The following is a 20,622-nucleotide window of genomic DNA, read 5'->3' as shown; positions in this document are numbered from 1 at the left end:
TGAAGACGATCATATAATGGGTGGTAAAATTTGGTTTAATTTAGAATACGACGGGAGTTGGAGAAACTATCTGCAATCACGGAAATATTTTCTATATTCTCTTACAATACAAATTCAAAGTTTTCACTTTTCGGAGATGTGGAATGTAAGTATATAAGATAATAATACATTTTATACCATAATTTTATAGAATTTACATTAGAACATTATTGCGCAATTTAAATTTACAAATTTTATTTGTTTGCTACTTTCTTCACTGTGATCACAATTTAGTTTTAAATACAGTAAGTGTTCAAATTTTAATAATGCAAACATATTTTTTAAAGTATTTAATAATTACATATTCATACAATTTAGGAATGTATTATAAAATTATGTAATGAAATGACTCATTTAAAAGATATGTCAGTATTAACAGATTAACAGTTTTATTTTCGTTAAAAATGTTTTAACCGTATAAGCGCATGCAATTAGAAATATTACGTTTCGTAAATTTGAAATTCTTTGTTAAGTGTATATAATATGATCTATGAACTGATGTAAGATTTATATATATAATCAGAATTACAATAAAAAAAATTAAAAATAGTATTGACGTGAACACATTATTTTTAAAAATAGTACCAGATAGTACCATAAAATATTAAATTTAATATGAAAATTACTAGACGTTAATCTAATATTTTTAATGTAATTGAAAATCGTATAATATATTATGTTTTTTTTAATTTTTCAGTTTTGTATTCTAATATTAAAGGCATTCGTACTAGTATTAAGTACTATAGATTTTTTGAAAGTTGTGATTTCATTACTTACAAATATACGTTGATATTACTGTATGAAAAGAAAAGAAAGAAATGACAAGATTATGGAAATCTCTAGGTACATTTCTAGTGACTTAATAAGATTAAATGTTTTTTGTAGGAAAAATGAAAATTTTGTTGATTAGTTGAAATATAGTGAGCAGTGACGCTTTTTATACGTTTATCCAATCGAAATAGGTATAATATAAAAATGTAAAGGTATTTGTAAAAAGTACTATACATGAAATATGTATTTCATTTATCTCTTAATGTTGGTAAGCCGTCTATCGATTCTCCCCACGTACACACCTCCTCTTCAGTCATCGATTGCACTTTTTGCACCTGCCATTTTTTTTCCAGAGTAATGAGAGCCTCATCTCAAACCAGTAGCACGAGGGTGCAGTAAAACAGGCCTGACCTGCGAAACCACCCTCACCCTCTTCGTCTCAATGAATCTTTCATATTCAATATCTTTCGAAAATTTTTGAAGTGTCTCCTGCAAGAAAGAAAGACAGAGAAAGATACACTTGAGAAGTCAAAGTGTGGAACGAAGGAAGAATAACGCTGCCATCAGTAAGAAAGAAAAAGAGGAAAAAAGACAGAAGTAGAAGAAGGTGAAAGTAAGAGAGAGACGGACAGAGGGTGGGTGGTGGGGGGCTCTCGGTTTAAGAGAGAGGGAGAGAGAGGAGGTCGAAGGGAGTCGAGCGAGGAGAATGACGGATAGCCAGCAGCAGTTTTGCTTGCGTTGGAACAACTTTCAAGCTAATATCACCAGCCAATTCGAGGCCCTCAGGGATGACGAGGACTTCGTTGATGTCACCTTAGCCTGCGATGGTAGGCGTCTCCAGGCGCACAAGGTTGTCCTCTCCGCGTGCAGCCCTTACTTCAAGGAGTTGTTCAAGGTTAGAAAACCTTCCCCGCCTTGCTTCTCTCAGTGCTAGTTCCTCGATGTTCCCCCCTCCCTTCACCTTAACCCATCATTCTTACCTTCTTTGAGACTCATGCTTTGCTTTAGGTATGGTCGAATCGAAATTAAAGTTCTTATTCATAATTCTCCTGTATATGTCGTGATACTATGTCGTAATGTTCCTATATATCTTCATATATAGTTTGCATGGGAATAGTTTTCCCTTGATGTTATTTATTTTTCAATATCTGATGATTAGTTAGATTGACTTCAGCATAGCTAATTTTATACAAATTCTACATAAATTGCTTAAATTCAGTGCATTATTTATATAATTACTAACAACAGTTATGATAAAAAAAGTATAAAATAAAAATCTAGTTAGGAATACAGTTCTTTGGTAGTAAGCAATATATGATTTAAATTTTAGTACTTTTGATGTAAGAGCTAACATATTTATGATATTTATAGAATAAATTTTTTGTTATATTAAGCAAAAGATCGTCATCTAAAAAGTTCTTACATCACACAAAGTTTTAACATTATTTTAGCATTATTTACTTACAGTTTGAAGTTTATACTTTGCATTAAAATAAAAATAAAAAACTAAATTTTGTTTCATATCTTATATTTTCCTTTATAGTTTGCCATATGTTGAATTTATTTATGTAACTTTACTACATTAAATAAATTGTATAATACTTTGGTTTAGTTTGGTTTAGTCATTAATTGGACAATTCTGTTGCTTTTAGACATTCAAGTATAAATTACTTTTTTATTTCTAAAACTTGGATCTATTAAAAGAAATAAATAATAACATTATCTTGGTATACAAGTGTTGATTCTAATACCTTGCATGAAATAAGGATGAATTTGTTAATGATAATACAAATAGTAAATAAGTATATGAAAATTGAATGTAGATTATATTATATTAAATGATTATAAAATATTGAAATTTTTGAAAGACATAATATTTAATTACAAAAATTTGTATATCACATAAGATTGAGATATAGAATAGCATTTTGTAATTTTCATATGAAGATATATACTTGTATAAGATCATGTTTTAACATAATGGTCTGGCTAAGCAAAATGTCTGAATTAAACATTAAGGTAGTATAAATACTAACAAAAACCAAGAATTATAGTTCTGATTAATTGTTCATTGTGTCTTATTCTTTGTATCGCTGTGTTTTTTATCTCCATATTTTTTAATCAACATTAAATCTGTAAACGTATTAAAAATTGTTATTCATATATATGTCAAAACATTTTAAGTTAAAACTGACTGACGTTTTACTATAATTTGAATGATATAAGTTATGTAAAAGTTGTATCTTAAAAGAAATTAATTGAGAAATAATATATGATAACTATAATAATTCTAACAATAAGTAATGATATTTTATACATATTATATAGATAAATTTTTGAAATAAGATCTTCAGTTCCAGAAAATGCTAGTACCAATTCTATTTAAAACTTAATGATCATTTTATTGGAAAAATTAGTACTATTTGCACTTTTAGTTTTTATAAATATTGCTTTCATCGTCAAATACTATAAATTGTTATGTAGTATTTGCTTAATAAATATATTTTCAATTTATATCTATAATTTTTTATTTGTATTGATTTACTTAGTAATAGTTTTGTGATAGAATTAAATATAAAAATAAAAATAAAAAGTTATTTCTACAAATATATATTAAATAAATATATGATGTGTATTTATAGACAAATCCATGCAAGCATCCGATAATATTTATGCGAGATGTGGAGTTTGAACACCTGCAGTCACTTTTGGAGTTCATGTATGCTGGGGAGGTTAACATATCTCAAGCAGAATTACCCACATTTTTAAGAACTGCTGAGTCTCTACAAATCCGTGGCCTCACTGACTCTCAAAATAATCAGCACAACAACGAAAAGGTATGTTCTAAAAATTTTTTGGATGTTATATGTTGTACACATTGTTCTTAATATAAGTAATTTGAGATTCTTAAACTAATATTAGTGGTAATTACTTTTATTAGCTCTTTCTCCAAAGGGTTTGAAAGACTCTGTATCCTTAAACCTTACAGTATCCTTAAACTACCTTATTAAATACTTTACTTTCTACAACCCTATTATCTAATCGCTTTATCGACTATACTACTTTTTACCGTTTAAGATTCTATAGGCTTGGAGTATTTCTAGAACTTCCATTTCCCCTTATCTTCTGTTTCATGCCAACTATGACTTTACTTATTTATTTTGCTTTCATAACTCTTTTTCTAATATTAATGGTAATTACTTAATACAATATTATATTAAAGAAGGTGATGTACTTTTTCTATACATCAATATTAAGTTTGCTTAAATAGTAAAATTATTTTATTTATTATGTAAAATTATATAAAATATATATAAAGTTCATAGAAATATTACTGTGCCAATAATTCACAAGAATATGTGAACAAAAAATTATTGTGCTACAATTATTATGATATTAAAATAATTACTTATTTCTTTTAAAATATATTGTATTATAATTCTTATATATTATATTATAATTCTTATAAAATATATTATTTAATTTTAATTTTTTATTTTTAGCATTTGAAGACAAACAACATACACACATCAAATGGCCGTGGGCTGATCTCACCAAATTTGGAGGAGGACCGTAGCAAAACTCCACCAACTTCAAGTCCTCCACCATTAAAAAGGCTGTGCAAACGAAGTGATTCGCCTCAAATATCTAGTCCAGTACCAGCTCCGGCGGCCTGTGCAACTGGAACGCCACGCACACGGCCATTAATTGAGCCACAGGTTCAACTTGACTGTTATAAAGATCTCGATATTGTTGAGGTTAGTTTATTTTCTATTATAATTTTATATTCATTATTCAAAGATATATTTTTTAATATACTTGTATAAGCATTCTTGTATAAGCATATAACAAATACAAATTTCAACAAATTTTGGAAATATGTGAAATAAAAATGCTAAATTTATCTTTCACAATTTTCTGATAATTTTTTTGCTGTAATAAATAAATGTATATCATTAATGAAAGGCAATCAGTATTAGAATAAATCTCAGTTTTTAGGAAAAATAATCATAATAATTTTTGTGTTTTAGCCAAAAATAGAATTACCAGAATATGGAAGCGATGATGATTGTTCTCCAAAGCAGGAGGTCAACACACTGCCAAGTGGTTTTCTTAGCCTCGATGGTGGCATGGAAGTTTTGCCATCTTATCCACCTTCCTATCAAGGTAATTATACAGTGTGTGTATGTTGTGTATGCATTAATATATTAGTATTTAATTTATTTATAATAATTATTTAAAATTTGTATCATTTCTACAATTTCATAAAGATTATAAAATAAATTTTTTACCTTTCTACAATAATTTACATTTTTGTAGGTGGAGGAGCAGGAGGAGGAGGAGGAGGTGGAGGAGGGGGTGGTGGATCACTAGAAGGTGGGATGCCAGGACCATCTCATGCTGGTAATACGGAATTAAATCAAGAACAACAAGGTAAGTGATCGTCCGTCCCAACCCTAATTTTTTGGTAGTTGCGAGCACCATTACAAACAGCAACAACCTAGCCGATCATGTCGGACAGAATTTTTTGGATGCGAATATAAAGATGGAAGGAGAAGGAGAGCCTCGGTTTGAAATGGTAAGCTCGTGTAGCTCGGTAGCTCTTGCTAGGCGGTAGGAGAGAAAGGGAAAGAAAGGAAACAAAAGGAATGTGTGTATGTAAGAACGAAAGTGAGAAACAAACATTAAGAGACAGAATGTAAGGAAGATAGAGAGAAGAATGTGTAGATGAGTGTGGGAGAGGGAGAGAGAAAGGTAAAGAAGAGACATTTGACACTCGGAGGCGATTTTCTGATTTTATCCAGGGGAGTGCAGTTTGCGGCTGTTGTGTGAGAAAGTCAGCTGCGTGTACATATATACTCGAGCTCTCTACCTGTCTATATTATTTGCCAGAATTGGAGGTGATACTAAAAGATTATAATAAATTTTATGTATATTAATTATTACAAAAAGAGAACATTATACAGCTTGTGTTACTTTTGATTTTAGTTAAAAATTATAATTTATTTTTTATATTGTTTTTTAAATCAAAAGTTGTTTTAGTTTTACTTAAAATTGTAAATATAATTATTATAAGTTTAAGCAATGAGAACTGAGAAAATGAGGGAAGAAAAGAAGAATTTTAAATGGTTAAATGTAAAATCCCTCCGTCTGGTAAAATTGCCTGTCCGTTGCTTCTATGTTTTCCGTTATTGTCTTTCAGAAGCTACGCCAATTGGAAATATTGGATAATTTTAATTTATGATTTTTATTTCCTTAAAATCCTTTAAATTATAATACTTTAGAGTATATCAGCCAATAAAATATTAAATCAATTAAGATAAAACATTGATAAAATTTGAATTTATTTTAATTTACAGTCAGTGTTTATTATTTTACATTATAAGTTTTTAATATTTTATATTTCATCTAATTGGCGTCGTTTTTCTGTGTACTCATAAATATCCCATGGCAGAACACCCTAACTTGAAATATATAGCAAAACTGTTGCTTGATGCTAAATTTTGTTATAAGCTTTTTGGTTAAGGTCAGTGTTTAAGTACGGTGTTGTAATTAAAAAAAGATTAATATCTCTGGCTTCACTAATCAAATTATGTAGCAATATAATAAGGTTTATAATATAATAAGTGATTAATTCCCAAAACAATTCGATTGCTATTAATTTTGAAATTTTCATATAAATTCTCAACGTGTGATTCTATTTCTGTTACTTTTTATTTTAATTATAATACTTCTCGTTTAGATAAACTATTCAAATTTAAATGGTATTTACTTTTATTACTGCAAAGTTAAATTAAAATTATTTACAATGTAGAATGCAGAACAAGTAAAGAACAAAAATATTATGCATATTATAATTGCAAAAATTATTTGTTTTTATTTATCGTTATTGTTTTAACAGTGATAGTAACAGCAACTATATACGATTATATATCAATAAGATTTATACGTGTCAAGCGAAAATTTGTAAACGTAAAAGGGTGTTATTGTCAAGAAACATTGTATAATAATCTTGGAGGATGCAGCGCGAGCTCTCACGCCTCATGTCCCAATAACACACGCTTACCATTTGTCTCCGATGTGTGCGCGTTAATAAACGCGCGATATCGTTGTACGCACGACAGGTAGTAATAGGATCAACCAATATATTTTTTCTTAATTTTTTATAAAACAAACAAGTTATCTTTTATTCACTAATAAATATATAAATGAAATATATGAAATCATACATATACAAATTCAGGAAATATTATTTTGATTTGTTACTTAATTTGTTATGCTTTTGATTATTTTAGGCTAAAGTTGTAAGAACTTTGAATTATTATCAATGAATAGAATATAAAATCAAATTACGAAATTATTTGACTCATTTACTTAAGGTTAGAGGTGGTAGTTTTCAATGTTGCAATTGAACGTTGAAATCTAACCACATTGATATTTTTACACTCAAAATAAAATGTTATATAATTGTAATTGATGGGTTAAGAAAATGGCACTTATTGAAGTGTTTTTATCTTTTTGGAGAGGAGATGTAATAATTTTGGTATAAACATTTATATAATTTGTGTAGAAGGAATTGTACAAAAAATAATATAATCGTAATACATAAAAATTGATATTTAGAACTCTAAGAATGATCCTATTGCTAAATTAGAAAGAGTATATAATAGTCGTGTGGCTAGGGTTTCTTAGCTGGTTGTTGCTGTCCGGTGGTGGCTGGCAAATCGGAGACCCCACCCATAAATCCATTCAATAAAACAAAACAAAAAAAATTAACTCCCTTCTCCGTGCTGCCTCTACCGGGTTAGAGCAAGTTGTGTGTGTGTTGCAGCTGACCTACGCAAACTGCACTCGCTGGACCCACGCCCCTGTCCTGTCTGCAACCGCATGTACAGTAACTTGTCGAACCTACGTCAGCACATGCGCCTGATCCACAACCCTCAGAGTGTCACATGCCCCCTCTGTAACAAGCCATTCAAGACCAAGCTCTACCTGAAACGCCACCTGGTCAGCTTCCATGAGCTCAGCGTGGCAGACAGGCATCGTCAAGAAGAAATCTACCAACAACAACAGCCTAAAGCGCAACAACAGACTGGAGCGCAAACTCATCTACAAATCCAGGCACAACAAACAGATAATGTTAAATCCTTTTCTACGCCCAGAGTTTCTATGGAAGAGGGCACAGCTACAGTAACTCTGGAAAACAAATCAAGAGTATTCCAAGATGGTGCTTATGAGGTCAATCAGACCAATGCCGAATCTAAGCACTTTCAGAGCAGCATGATGCAATTTGATGCTGCATACCACTAATGCGCCTTAGTTTCTTCGGCCCATTTGTGATAGCTTTTTGGTTGAGTAGGCTTAATGCCAGTAATTTCTGGCCACCATAAACTCCAGATGGAGATTAATATAGTCTTTTGAAGACAGATTAAGGTGCAGTGAAGAGATTAAGGGTGTGCTGTGATGGAGAGCATTAAGAATTTATAGAATTCTTAACATTGAATATTTTTATAAGATTACTTATCAACCACTCTATTCTTCATAGCAAGTGCTTAAATTTAGAATTTCTTATTTCCTATTTTTAATAGGTATAAAGTAACCATATCTTGCTTTTATTTTTTTTTATATAAAAATATAATTCGAATATTTTGTGTTTATTTATAATAAGTGATATAGTAGTAATGATTATTAAAAGTCTTTAGAGTATGATACGAGTATGAACGAATGGAATGAAATTTTAAATATTAATCAGTGAACAATGATATTTTTTAGTTTTAACTTTTTTAGTTCTATTCTTTCTAATTTATTCTATTTTCATTATTTGTTTTATCATAAGCATCAAATTATTTTTTTTATTGTTTTCTTAATTATATTTTTCTAATATATAAAAGTAACAGATTATATAATGCATATGCAACATATTTTTCGAAATATTGATAAATTTATTACATGTAAAAGAATATAAAGTTTTTATGTTTTGAATAATAATATTTATTAAGATATGAATATTATTTTTAAAACTAAGTGCATTAAGAATTCAGGGTCTGTTTATTATAGCTTGATAAAGAAATTATTTATTAGTGTATATATTAAAAGAAGATATAAGTTACTATTACAGCTTAATAAAAGCACAGAAGTATTGAAAAATATATAGAAATATTCGGAAGCAAAAATTGACAACAGAGCTTGAATTTAAAATTCATATTCTCTTTGTAAACAGTATTCTTAATTTGTTCAGTGCAACAATATTCTTGTATGATTTTTTTTTATAGCAAAAAGAATTTTTTCTTTTGCTACTAATAATAGTAAGATTCATTTTTTTTTTAGCTACAAATCATTCGCAACTGAAACTGCGAAATTCTGCTCTAAAGATTTTTAACGAAACGACTACTTAAATTAGCTTCTGAGCTATCCATCATACAGCACTTTGCTCCATAGAATAATCTTTTCACAGTGTCTTACAATAACTAATGAAACAATAGTCCTCCGAAGGACAATTCGCAAAAGGTGCCGTGCCTATTCGTCGTAAGGAAATGCGAGAATATTCCTTAAACAAAAGAAGAAACAAGAGAGAAATCACAAATAACCGCCGCAAGTGGAACAGCCATCCCACCTCGTACTGATTATTCCGCGAGCCAGGATAACTTGTTGTTTTATTTGATGCTATACAGTGTTATACAGACTACAGATATTTACAACGATATTATATTCTTACAGAGGATTATATTTACTTTATCGATTGCGTCACACGACTGGGTGACACGCACAGAAACTCCCAGGATGACGTACGAACATATTATAATATATTTTTCACCGCATAGCAGTTTAACGGTGCAATAGACAGCCAACCGATTTTACAGCTCAAGCAGATTTACAGAGGATTTATTATTGACAGTTATCGATGGGAAACCACCGTGATGCAGCAGATTGAATTTAATATATTATAAGAGGCCTGTGCCCGAGATGGCTTTTCTTGCTAATTTTTTTATACGCTCTAATGTGATATTACAGAGCTGAATTTATCACTTTTCTCCATAGTTTTAGCAAATTACGTACAATCCAACTTCTTTGGAATTTCTTTTAATTCTTTGAAATTACTTTTTAACATCACCATAAAACATTGCATTTCTGTATTTTACTTTCACCGCTGTCATGTTTACTACATTAACCAATTATTTTTAATGGTATTGATTTTTGAAATATTGGTTTCTCCATTAAGTGAATTTCTTGTAAACAGTATTATTATTTTTATTATTCTCATTTTGTCTTTGTTAAACAATGATATATTTGAAACTTTAACGTATTGATATTACAAATTAACTATATGCTTAGAAAACATATATTACTAATTTAGAAATAACGGAATAGTTTGTCCCAAGTGATTTATAGAGTATTATTTTATAAAATGTATTGCTTTATCGACCAGCAATTTATTATTTAATAACGTTAATCATATATTTTACAATCTTTAATCAATCTTTTAGACCAAGTTGAATCTTTTTCTTTTTTATTAATGCTTTATTATATGATAAAACTTTATAGCGATAACAATTTATAAATATTTTATTATCTTAGTAAATGCGTTTAGTAGATATCTAGTAGATATCTAGATTTTTGAAAATACTTCTATGCAAACTGATTATTAACACGTTAAGTTACTGGTTAACATAAGTGACATGTATAATTAATCAGCCTACCTACTTTATTAAGTGACACTAATTTTTAAATTTGTTTGTCAGTATCTTAAAGTATGTAGACATTATGATACATAGAAGGTGAAGTATTTTATATTTTATTTCGGCATTGCAGGATATTTAGTTTTCCTAGAACTTGTACAATATTCTGTATGTATTATTTGAAGAGAAAAGAGGAAAGATAAAGCCATCTCAGTCACCGCCGAACTCCATAGCCATAGTACCACACAGTACAACTCAGGATCTTTTATATTATATTTTACAGATGACAATAGTTCCGTGAGCGCGATGTTCTCGACAAATGTTTCACTATATACTTTACGTTAGAGTCTAAAATTTCCATCAATTTCATAGTTATTCAAATTATTATTACCTAAGTAGTAATTTTCAAAATTCTCGATCTTCTTTCTTTTCTATTAACCAGATCATCATTTCAATTTTATTCTTTCCTTTTATTTCTTATTTCATTGATTTAAACATTGAAATATTTAATTATTGAATATAAATATCAAAATTTCAAATATCGATTTCTTTTTCTTTTTTCTTTTAAATCTTCTTAGCTTCTTACATATTGTAATTATATGATTGAGTGTGTAATTATAAGATTGTTGGAAGTTTTACGGTAGACTCCGAGTTCGAGGAAAGTGGGAACGTTTCTCGAGTTGATCGCGCCATTCACACAGGCTCCTTACCTCACGATTTACAATCAAATCACAGATGCAGCTATATATTATTATAATAAGTATATTTACATACCGTTTTACAATAGTGCCGGGGTCGCAACGACTGCGACGAATCAAATTTTTTAAAAACGCCAGACTCATTAACCACGAAAGAGATAGGAAAACAAACTAATTCCGATATTTTCGTCTCGCACGTGGACGGTTTTCATTTCCTTATTGTTACGCACTTTTTCCGAAGGTTTTTCTATTCGTTTTTTAACGCGTGGAACAGAGAGCTTCGTGCCCAGCGCATAGTTTTTACTGACTCTAAGATTAGAATATAAATGTTGCATATCATGTTATTAAGATTGTTGTACAGACAGCCTGTTGCAAGCCTCGGTCTACGGTTCCTCCACTAACACTATACTACTTCGATTCTTCTTCAATATTTTATTCATTCGTTTCTCACATCTTCTTAACGATTATATATCTTTTGATCGTCATACGATCTAATCTCGCTTATTGACTTATTTTTTCTGTTAGATCATAGCTCGCTATGAATTCTCATTTATTTTCTTATGGCAATCATTCTTATAGCCTCAAAGGAGAAACTGTTTCAGTTTCAATTTCCAGAAAATAACTAAATGACTAAATATCGCTTAGATGTGAATTTTAGATACATTCCATTAATTGAATACCGTTTGTAGAAAACACTGTGAGTGTCAGAATGGAAAACACTAGGAACTTTTTACTGAAAAATGTTCTACCTACCAATGAGAATGCTGTAGCGTAGAATTCAAGTGCAATGTCTTTCTAAATTGTTATTAATAATGCTCAAAGGTGACGTGACAACCTCATCTCTATGCAAAAACATATGAATGCTAATAAAGAGCAGATAATTGTTTCCTAGCTTTTGTTATGCCATCTGTCTTCATTCAGTTGAATGGAACATTGAGTTTCCTAGAAGATACACTTCTCTTCTTCATGAATTTCCGTTATATTAATACTATAAGTTCTCTTCTCCTCCCGAGTATCTGTTGCTTGGCACTTGCAATGTTTTCCACGAGCACTCGTCGATTAGGTGATACAGTAAAGTCTCCATAAAAGCTGAGAATTGGCAAAAAGAAAAGAATAGAAGTAAAGAGCAACTCGACCTATTCGTAACTGTATGGTGTTCATTTCAGCGAATGACAAGCAGAAAAATGTGTAGGATTTCAATAACTTTCAAGTAGAATTGTTACTTGTGAGCAGACTGCGGATTTATGCAAATTCATATTTGTTTGTTCCTACAATTAAAGAAACGGAACCTAATGAAACACTTATTTCAATCGCTAAATATTATGACACTATACTTTGGGTATCTCGCATGTTTTTCCATATCATACGCTTTCCAGTTGAACTGTAATTGCGTAAGAACCAGCAGTCTACTTATGAGATGCCTGGGTGAGAAACATCACCACCAGGTACATGACATGCTTCTCTTTCTAAACTTAGTTATTTCTCTCTACAGTTTGTCCTATTGGACATTCGGCAAATTCTTCCATATTCTTTATAAATTATCACCTGGATGACTATTCCCGGTAGGAAAAAGAACATGTCATCTTGTATCATCTCATGAGATTAGCAGGTCAGTAGGATGCTTGTTTTTTCATCTTCGTTTAGTCTTGGCTTTGTAGGCCTGCAGGGCTAGTTGATTAGGACGCTGTGCGACTCTTTTCTCACGCTTCGTTCCATTCCTCTTAATTTCCTCTTGGATCGTTGGTAGCCTAATTGGCTGTTTCCTTAGACTTTCGCTGCTGATACACCGCGCTGCATTCTCAGCTGTTCTCAGCGCGGCTGGTTGCAATGATTCAAATTTAGCCACGTGCTTTATCACTGTTCTTGTCCACAGAGATGAGATAGCCGAGAGTAGAGCTATCGCTACTCGGATGCTTGCTATGTTTCACTCGAGTACCCTACTCGTGTCACAGGCGTTCACAATGTTTCTATCTATGTGTTTTTGATAGACAGTCAAACGATCATTTTAAAGTAGACATTAGTTCTGTACGGAAATGCCAACGAATCAACATTCTCGAGTAGTATGTTGTTAGGCTATACGTTGACGATATTGTCAGCTGTTGGAACTACACGTTGAGAGCTTGCAACTTGTATACACAAGTACATCTTAGCAACCTTTGCCAATGTGTTTTCAACAGCTGAAAATATGTGGAAATGTTGAAGCCAGCCAGTCTACCTGCTGAGAACGTTAACTTGTTGGTATTTCGGTACAAAAATGAAGATATTTCATTTAGATATTCGATTGAGTCAGAAATATAAATTCTTCGAAATATTGTAAACATCGGGTGACACGAGTAGAGTGTTCAAGCAGGTTGCATCAGGTATTTTTCTGATTGCGAGTACCCGGGTACCTGATTGGTCGGATAGGACTCGAGAAAATTTTTATTTTATATTTTGAGACAGTCAGTTATCTCTTCTTCATCTTTTTTTTCATTTTGAGATAATCAATGATTGCCTTTTCAAGTATAAGAGAAGCCGATATAATAGAAAAGTAATTTTCTTTATCTCGAGACAGAACCTCTCGAGATGGAAGTCGGTAATTGGCTTTTTCACGTAAAAGAGAAACTCCAACGCAACACAATGCGATTGGCGAGAAATTTAAAACGAAGAAGCTTCGTCTTGGCGCTAGTGTGGTCTCGCTGAAACGAACACGAAACAGATCTTCAACGTTAGGTTTACTCACATTTCCTATATATTCCTATCTCTACGCGTCGATTTGACGTATGAACAAAATCATAAATTTTCTTGAAAAAAGAAGACAATATAATTATACGCTGTTAATTTATAAATGAAACGATGATATATAGGATTTATAATGTTCAACATTATATGTCATCATATATATTCCGCGCATCTTTTACACGTGTGCTGAATTTTGTACGTAAACCTTCCAATCGTTCTCTTCTTTTATCAAACTTTTATCAAATCGAAGAATTTGCATCAATTCATCTCTTGGCATTGTGGTCGAGAAGAAAGCGACTGGCCATTTTCCGCGCCATAAATAAAGACCTTTCAGTATCTTTGCTTCGTATGCTGCCTGAGCTTACAAAATCGCAATAAAAGCAACTGACTTAGCCATTGACATTGTCCAATCACTTTTTAAGACACCACGTGTCTCTGCTTCGGTGCAACATTTTCTATGTTGCAACATGTTTCTATGATCAAGTGGAACTGCTGACGCTATCTGTCGCTACCACTTAATGACAAAATCCGCAATCAATTAGCTGCCAAGCCAATAGACATATTCGGACGCATAGAGAAGGGCAGTTTGTGAGAATTTGAAGCGACAAGTTGAATTTGAACAGCTGCAACTGCAATTGGTTGCACGATTTTTGCAATTACGCGACTCATATACCGAGTTTCGTTTCTTCTTCCGAGCTTATTGCTCTGTTCTGCCTAAGGTTTTCCAAGGTGAATACACAAGGTGAAACAGCATTTCATCCACTCGAGATTTGAGAAATTTTTTTTTGAGAAATTTGAGAAATTTTGTCGCAAGTATGGTCGATGTATTCTTCGTGTTCACTTCCGGCGTTCACTTTCGTCAACAGCTGGCTCGTTTATCGTATTCATATTTCTAATTATATTGTTAAATTATTATTGATATTATTCAATTATATTATTATCTTTCTAAGCCAATTTACAAACTTACTTTACGATTATGTCAAATCGACGCGTATCCGTAGAGATAGGTACACCAGGTAGAGAAGCTTCGAGGAAAATGAATTTCCATGTATATTCGTCTCGTCGAATGGATAGAAATCGGTAGAAACCGTACAAGAAGAACGTACACGGCTTGTGTAATTTTCCTCGTGAAATTCGAAATGCGTCAAAAGAACGCGCGTCCCGTGAAATTAGCGTCGAAGAGAAGTTGACGCGTCACGTTACTCGCGTCGATGGTTCAAAGGGGAATCCCGCCATTGGTGGGGATAAGCAAGCAGCAATTAAGCGGCAGCTACTTGCGAGCAATTATGGAGTCTTTACTGTTAGTCCAATTCAATTAATTGATATTTTTACTTCGTTTGTTAATAACATCGAGTGACGCCTGTCTTGAGTTTTTCGATCTAAAACACATCTGCCAGAAACTTTCGATTCACTTTGTTGCAACGTATAATACGATGATTCGTTGAAAGCGTAAACTGTAAATATTTTTCCTACATTATCAGTTTCTTGCGTTCTTCTTTATTCGGATATACCTTTCTTTTTTTAAATTAAATATTACATCGTACGATTCGATACCTTTCGATTCACTTTGTTGCAACGTATAATACGATGATTCGTTGAAAGCGTAAACTGTAAATATTTTTCCTACATTATCAGTCTCTTGCGTTCTTCTTTATTCGGATATACTTTTCTTTTTTTAATTGAATATTACATCGTACGATTCGATACCTTTCGATTCACTTTGTTGCAACGTATAATACGATGATTCGTTGAAAGAGTAAACTGTAAATATTTTTCCTACATTATTAGTTTCTTGCGTTCTTCTTTATTCGGATATACTTTTCTTTTCTTTAATTGAAATATTACATCGTACGATTCGATACCTTTCGATTCACTTTGTTGCAACGTATAATACGATGATTCGTTGAAAGCGTAAACTGTAAATATTTTTCCTACATTATCAGTCTCTTGCGTTCTTCTTTATTCGGATATACTTTTCTTTTTTTAATTGAATATTACATCGTACGATTCGATACCTTTCGATTCACTTTGTTGCAACGTATAATACGATGATTCGTTGAAAGCGTAAACTGTAAATATTTTTCCTACATTATCAGTCTCTTGCGTTCTTCTTTATTCGGATATACTTTTCTTTTTTTAATTGAATATTACATCGTACGATTCGATACCTTTCGATTCACTTTGTTGCAACGTATAATACGATGATTCGTTGAAAGCGTAAACTGTAAATATTTTTCCTACATTATCAGTCTCTTGCGTTCTTCTTTATTCGGATATACTTTTCTTTTTTTAATTGAATATTACATCGTACGATTCGATACCTTTCGATTCACTTTGTTGCAACGTATAATACGATGATTCGTTGAAAGCGTAAACTGTAAATATTTTTCCTACATTATCAGTCTCTTGCGTTCTTCTTTATTCGGATATACTTTTCTTTTTTTAATTGAATATTACATCGTACGATTCGATACCTTTCGATTCACTTTGTTGCAACGTATAATACGATGATTCGTTGAAAGCGTAAACTGTAAATATTTTTCCTACATTATCAGTTTCTTGTGTTCTTCTAAATTGAAATATCACATTGTACGATTCGATATGATAGATTTTGATGAAAATGTTAGTTCGAAAAGATCGATAATATTTCCATTGCAGAAATATTACACGGTCTTTGTTTCACGACAGAGGATCAGTTGTGGTAGCAATTTGATTATTTGTTTACAGAATAATCGATCGATTGGCTCCCTAGACCGAGATTCATGTTCATATACATATATCATACACACACATACAGCACATAGGCAGAATGAAACAGCGAGCCACAGAGATAGAATACATAGAACGAGTAAAGCAAAGAAACTGAGAATCGATGATTTGAGGCAAAAAAAAAAAAAAAAAGGAAACGAAACGAAGCAGACAATTACAGGGAAGTCATTTTTCTAACTCGCAATCTTTCGCTGGGCATTAAAAGTGATATTAACGATCAGCCGATTAGTTGATTGATTGATTAATTGATTAATTGAGACATTCCAATAGACAATGCAGTTTTTCCATTTTTCCCAAACAAAGAGAAAGAGAAACAAAAAAAAAACCGCCGAATAATCAACAAATTACTACGAAAAAAAATTAATGGCAAAACCGAAGAAATTACAGGAAAATTCGTTATCTGGGAAACGTCTAAGTCTGGAGAAAGCACCTTTTCGCACCATTCATTCCCCGTGTTTCTTTTTCAAACGGTTTATTTGATCGGTGGGCGATTTGAAAATTGGAAAGTTGAGATGCTTGTTCGAGTTCGAGGAGCGAACATGACAAATCCGAAGTGGAAAAAGAAAGAAAGAAAAAAAAAGAAAAAGAAAAGAAAAGAAAGGAAAAAGAAAAAGATGGGGAAACGTCGGGCTAGAAATTAGAAATATTTTTGAAACTTGAAAGGGTCAAGGAATCTGGGATTTAGAAAGTTGGACAAATTTTCTATTACCGGCGAGGTAATAATTTAGAGCAAACTAATGAAATTGTCCTGATCCAGATAGGTTTAAGGTTGCAATCATTTCATTCGAAATTTTACTATGCAGGTTTCTATTCGAAAGCCGCGAACTTTCTAATTTTCGATTCAACTAGATTTCCTTTTATCAGTCGAAGAAACAAAAGAGTATAGTCAGAGATTCGACGAGTAGCTACGGATGTTAACATTCCCGTTTTTTCATTAATATCGATTCGTTTCGCTTATTATTTATTTTCCCCGTTATTTATTCCGAATATTACTAACGATCATTCGAAATGTTCGCAGGATGCATTGGGACGAGTTTTTCCCATTCAATTTTTAAGTTTCTCTTCGTTCTTGTCCTATCTGACCCCTTTTGTTTACGAAGGAAAGTGCATTCGCTTAGTTGTTGTACATATTGTAAATTACAGCGATTCGTGTACTCGACAGCTAGTAATTAACCATAGTGTTAGGGCTTAGGGTTAACGAAAAGAGGAAGGAGGATTGGTTTCTCGTTCGGAACGCTATATAGTTTTTCTATTTGGAAAAGGATGGTAGTTAGCTTGTTTAATTATTCATAAGGATAAAATCTAGTCAAATTGAAGTTTTACGAAGAATTTACGTGGTTCGACAAAATTTCTCTGACGTGTCAAAAAAGGAAGTTACGTTGCTTGTCGAGTTAAGCTGCTTGCTGAAGCGTCAAGCGCTTGAAACTGAACTCTACGCTCAAACTAAAGTATACGATAACAGAGAAACTAATTAAATAAGGCAAGTTAAAACTGCTCTCTTTTTAAGAATTACAATTTCTCTTTGACCGTATGATATTTCGATAATTTTGCAAAATTCTGATCAGCTCATTTTGGCAGGTTGGTCAATGTAAACGCGTCGATGGCTTGCTGGAAAATTTGAAAGCTTCTCTTGAAATACTGCGAGCAGCGAAGCTTAATGTAAAAAGGTAGCTGGCGAAAGTTAAATTTGCATCGAATGAAATACAGTGGAACCTGCAGTACTCGAATTAGCTGAGAGAGTTTTGATAACATCAAATATTATATTATCACACGAATGAATAATCCAATCACCTCGATGAAATTCAAAAAATTCTACTTAAAAAATAATAACGCTAATTGTTCGATTATTTTTCAATTGAGATCAATCAAACGAATGATGAATTCCATCAGGAAAAATGTTGTCTTTAGACGCGTTATGTAGTCCAATTATATTCTGTTTATGCCTCAAATCGTCTAATTAAGATATCTTTCTCTAATGTCGAAAACGTTTCCAAATAAGAAGGCTTTTGTCGTCGTCAGTTTCACTGTAATCTTCCTTTTTTCAACACGAGGATTTGAAACGTTGATGATATGATTTATCCAAACTCCAAAACATCTTCATACGCTACATATTAGCGTCTCTTTGTTGCTGATTTATTAGTATTACTATACAACAGAGCATAGATATTTATTTTTCAAGTCCATCGAAGTTTTTCTACTTCTCAAAACACGCACGTTTTTGCTTTTCATTATATCAATCATATTACAGTTAATTTATATTATATTAATTGTATGTCTCTTAACGTTGTAAACGTTCGTGATTTTTGCAACATTTCCACACCTTCTTCCGACTTCTCTCAGCAGCTTTCTTTCCCCTTGAACGCTCAGTGCAATGCGTTTGCCCTCTGCCTAATTTGCTTACTACACACAAGATATTCATTTTTTGTTATTATTTATTTTATTATTTAAACACATTATATATATACATGAAAGTGATATGAAATTGTTATATATATATTATATATTATATATAATAAAAATACATATTATATAATATATGTAATATATATAATATATATTACATATATTATATAATATATATTATATATATTACATATATTATATAATATATATGTCGGAGATGGAAGGACAGCGGGATTTCCCGTGCGGAATGTTGGGAAAAACCCCAATACTCTAGTCCAGACTTTTACTATAGCTGCACTTAAGTAATAAAAATAAGGAATAGTTTTAATGTTCCAATCTGACTTTATGACGATGGGTTCGGGCTTGAAGTGACATAGCGGGTCACTGAACGTAGCCACGGTCACGGGAAGGACGTGTACCTGACAGAGGTACGAAATGATTATATGGCTCTCCTTAAAAACAAAGATTGACCCGAGAAGTGGGGACAGGAGTATATAAGGGCAGTTTCTTTTGGATTAAGGGAGAGTTAGTTTGTCAGTTAGTCGTTGGACGAATTGCTGATTGAGTTATCGAGAAGTTACCCGAATCGAGTATTACGTTGATACTTGTCCTCCCATGGACCGTGGATTCGTTATCGAACCTGAATTCGTTGTCACCATCATCCTATCGTCATTACTCATAGCCTCTTGTAGTGCTCACATTCGTACTGATAAATATTAGCTACATTCGCGACGGTAAAGTAAGTAAAGGTTCATAGAACGCCCCAAAATGCCAATCTGACTTTAACATATATATAACAATTTCATATCACTTTCCTGTATACTTATATATATACTTTCAAAAGTATTGTTCCAGTATACTCTACTATCAAAAGTATTGTTCCATGAACGATAGTTCTATCCTTCACTATTATACATCCTGTCTACAATTTCATATCACTTTCCTGTATATTTATATATATACTTTCAAAAGCATTGTTCCATGTATTGTTCCAGTATACCCTACTATTAAAAGTATTGTTCTATAAACAATACTTCTGACCTTCACTATTATACATCCTGTCTACAATTTCATATCACTTTCCTGTATACTTACATATATACTTTCAATAGTATTGTTCCAGTATACTCTACTATTAAAAGTATTGTTCTATAAACAATACTTCTGACCTTCACTATTATACATCCTGTCTACAATTTCATATCACTTTCCTGTATACTTATATATATACTTTCAAAAGTATTGTTCCATGTATTGTTCCAGTATACTCTACTATTAAAAGTATTGTTCTATAAACAATACTTCTGACCTTCACTATTATACATCCTGTCTACAATTTCATATCACTTTCTTGTATACTTATATATATACTTTCAAAAGTATTGTTCCATGTATTGTTCCAGTATACTCTACTGTTAAAAGTATTGTTCCATGAACAATAGTTCTATCCTTCACTATTATACATCTTGCCTACAATTTCATATCACTTTCCTGTATACTTATATATATACTTTCAAAAGTATTGTTCCATGTATCGTTCTATG

General features: G+C 31.8%; 1 protein-coding gene and 1 long non-coding RNA gene across 10 annotated transcripts in view; one reads left to right on the top strand and one right to left on the bottom strand.

The window, feature by feature from the left end:
- The first annotated feature begins 720 nt into the window (after positions 1–720).
- Positions 721–20,622, top strand: part of LOC126874982 (zinc finger and BTB domain-containing protein 12-like) — an 84,474-nt gene continuing 64,572 nt past the window's right edge. Inside the window, exons 1-6 of one of the 3 annotated variants that reach the window (XM_050637570.1) lie at positions 721–1,705; positions 3,453–3,647; positions 4,314–4,568; positions 4,842–4,977; positions 5,131–5,244; positions 7,643–8,444. In XM_050637570.1, coding sequence (XP_050493527.1) covers positions 1,517–1,705; positions 3,453–3,647; positions 4,314–4,568; positions 4,842–4,977; positions 5,131–5,244; positions 7,643–8,121 — 1,368 coding nt within the window. In that variant the 5' untranslated portion in view covers positions 721–1,516 and the 3' untranslated portion in view covers positions 8,122–8,444. Of the gene's footprint in view, positions 1,706–3,452; positions 3,648–4,313; positions 4,569–4,841; positions 4,978–5,130; positions 5,245–7,642; positions 8,445–20,622 lie in introns of those variants that run through there. The other 2 variants (XR_007693157.1, XM_050637569.1) reach the window with 2 other exon arrangements.
- Positions 9,377–20,622, bottom strand: part of LOC126875020 (uncharacterized) — a 185,761-nt gene continuing 174,515 nt past the window's right edge. The window contains exons 2-3 of one of the 7 annotated variants that reach the window (XR_007693183.1): positions 20,248–20,543; positions 9,377–20,119 (exon numbers count right to left, since the gene is read on the bottom strand). This is a non-coding gene — a long non-coding RNA (uncharacterized LOC126875020). Of the gene's footprint in view, positions 20,544–20,622 lie in introns of all 7 variants that reach the window. The other 6 variants (XR_007693186.1, XR_007693181.1, XR_007693184.1 and 3 more) reach the window with 6 other exon arrangements.

The sequence above is a fragment of the Bombus huntii genome, chromosome 17 (assembly GCF_024542735.1).
Source record: "Bombus huntii isolate Logan2020A chromosome 17, iyBomHunt1.1, whole genome shotgun sequence".
NCBI lineage: Eukaryota > Metazoa > Arthropoda > Insecta > Hymenoptera > Apidae > Bombus > Bombus huntii.
Note: the sequence above shows the minus strand (reverse complement) of the source record. Positions and strands in the feature narration are given on the sequence as shown.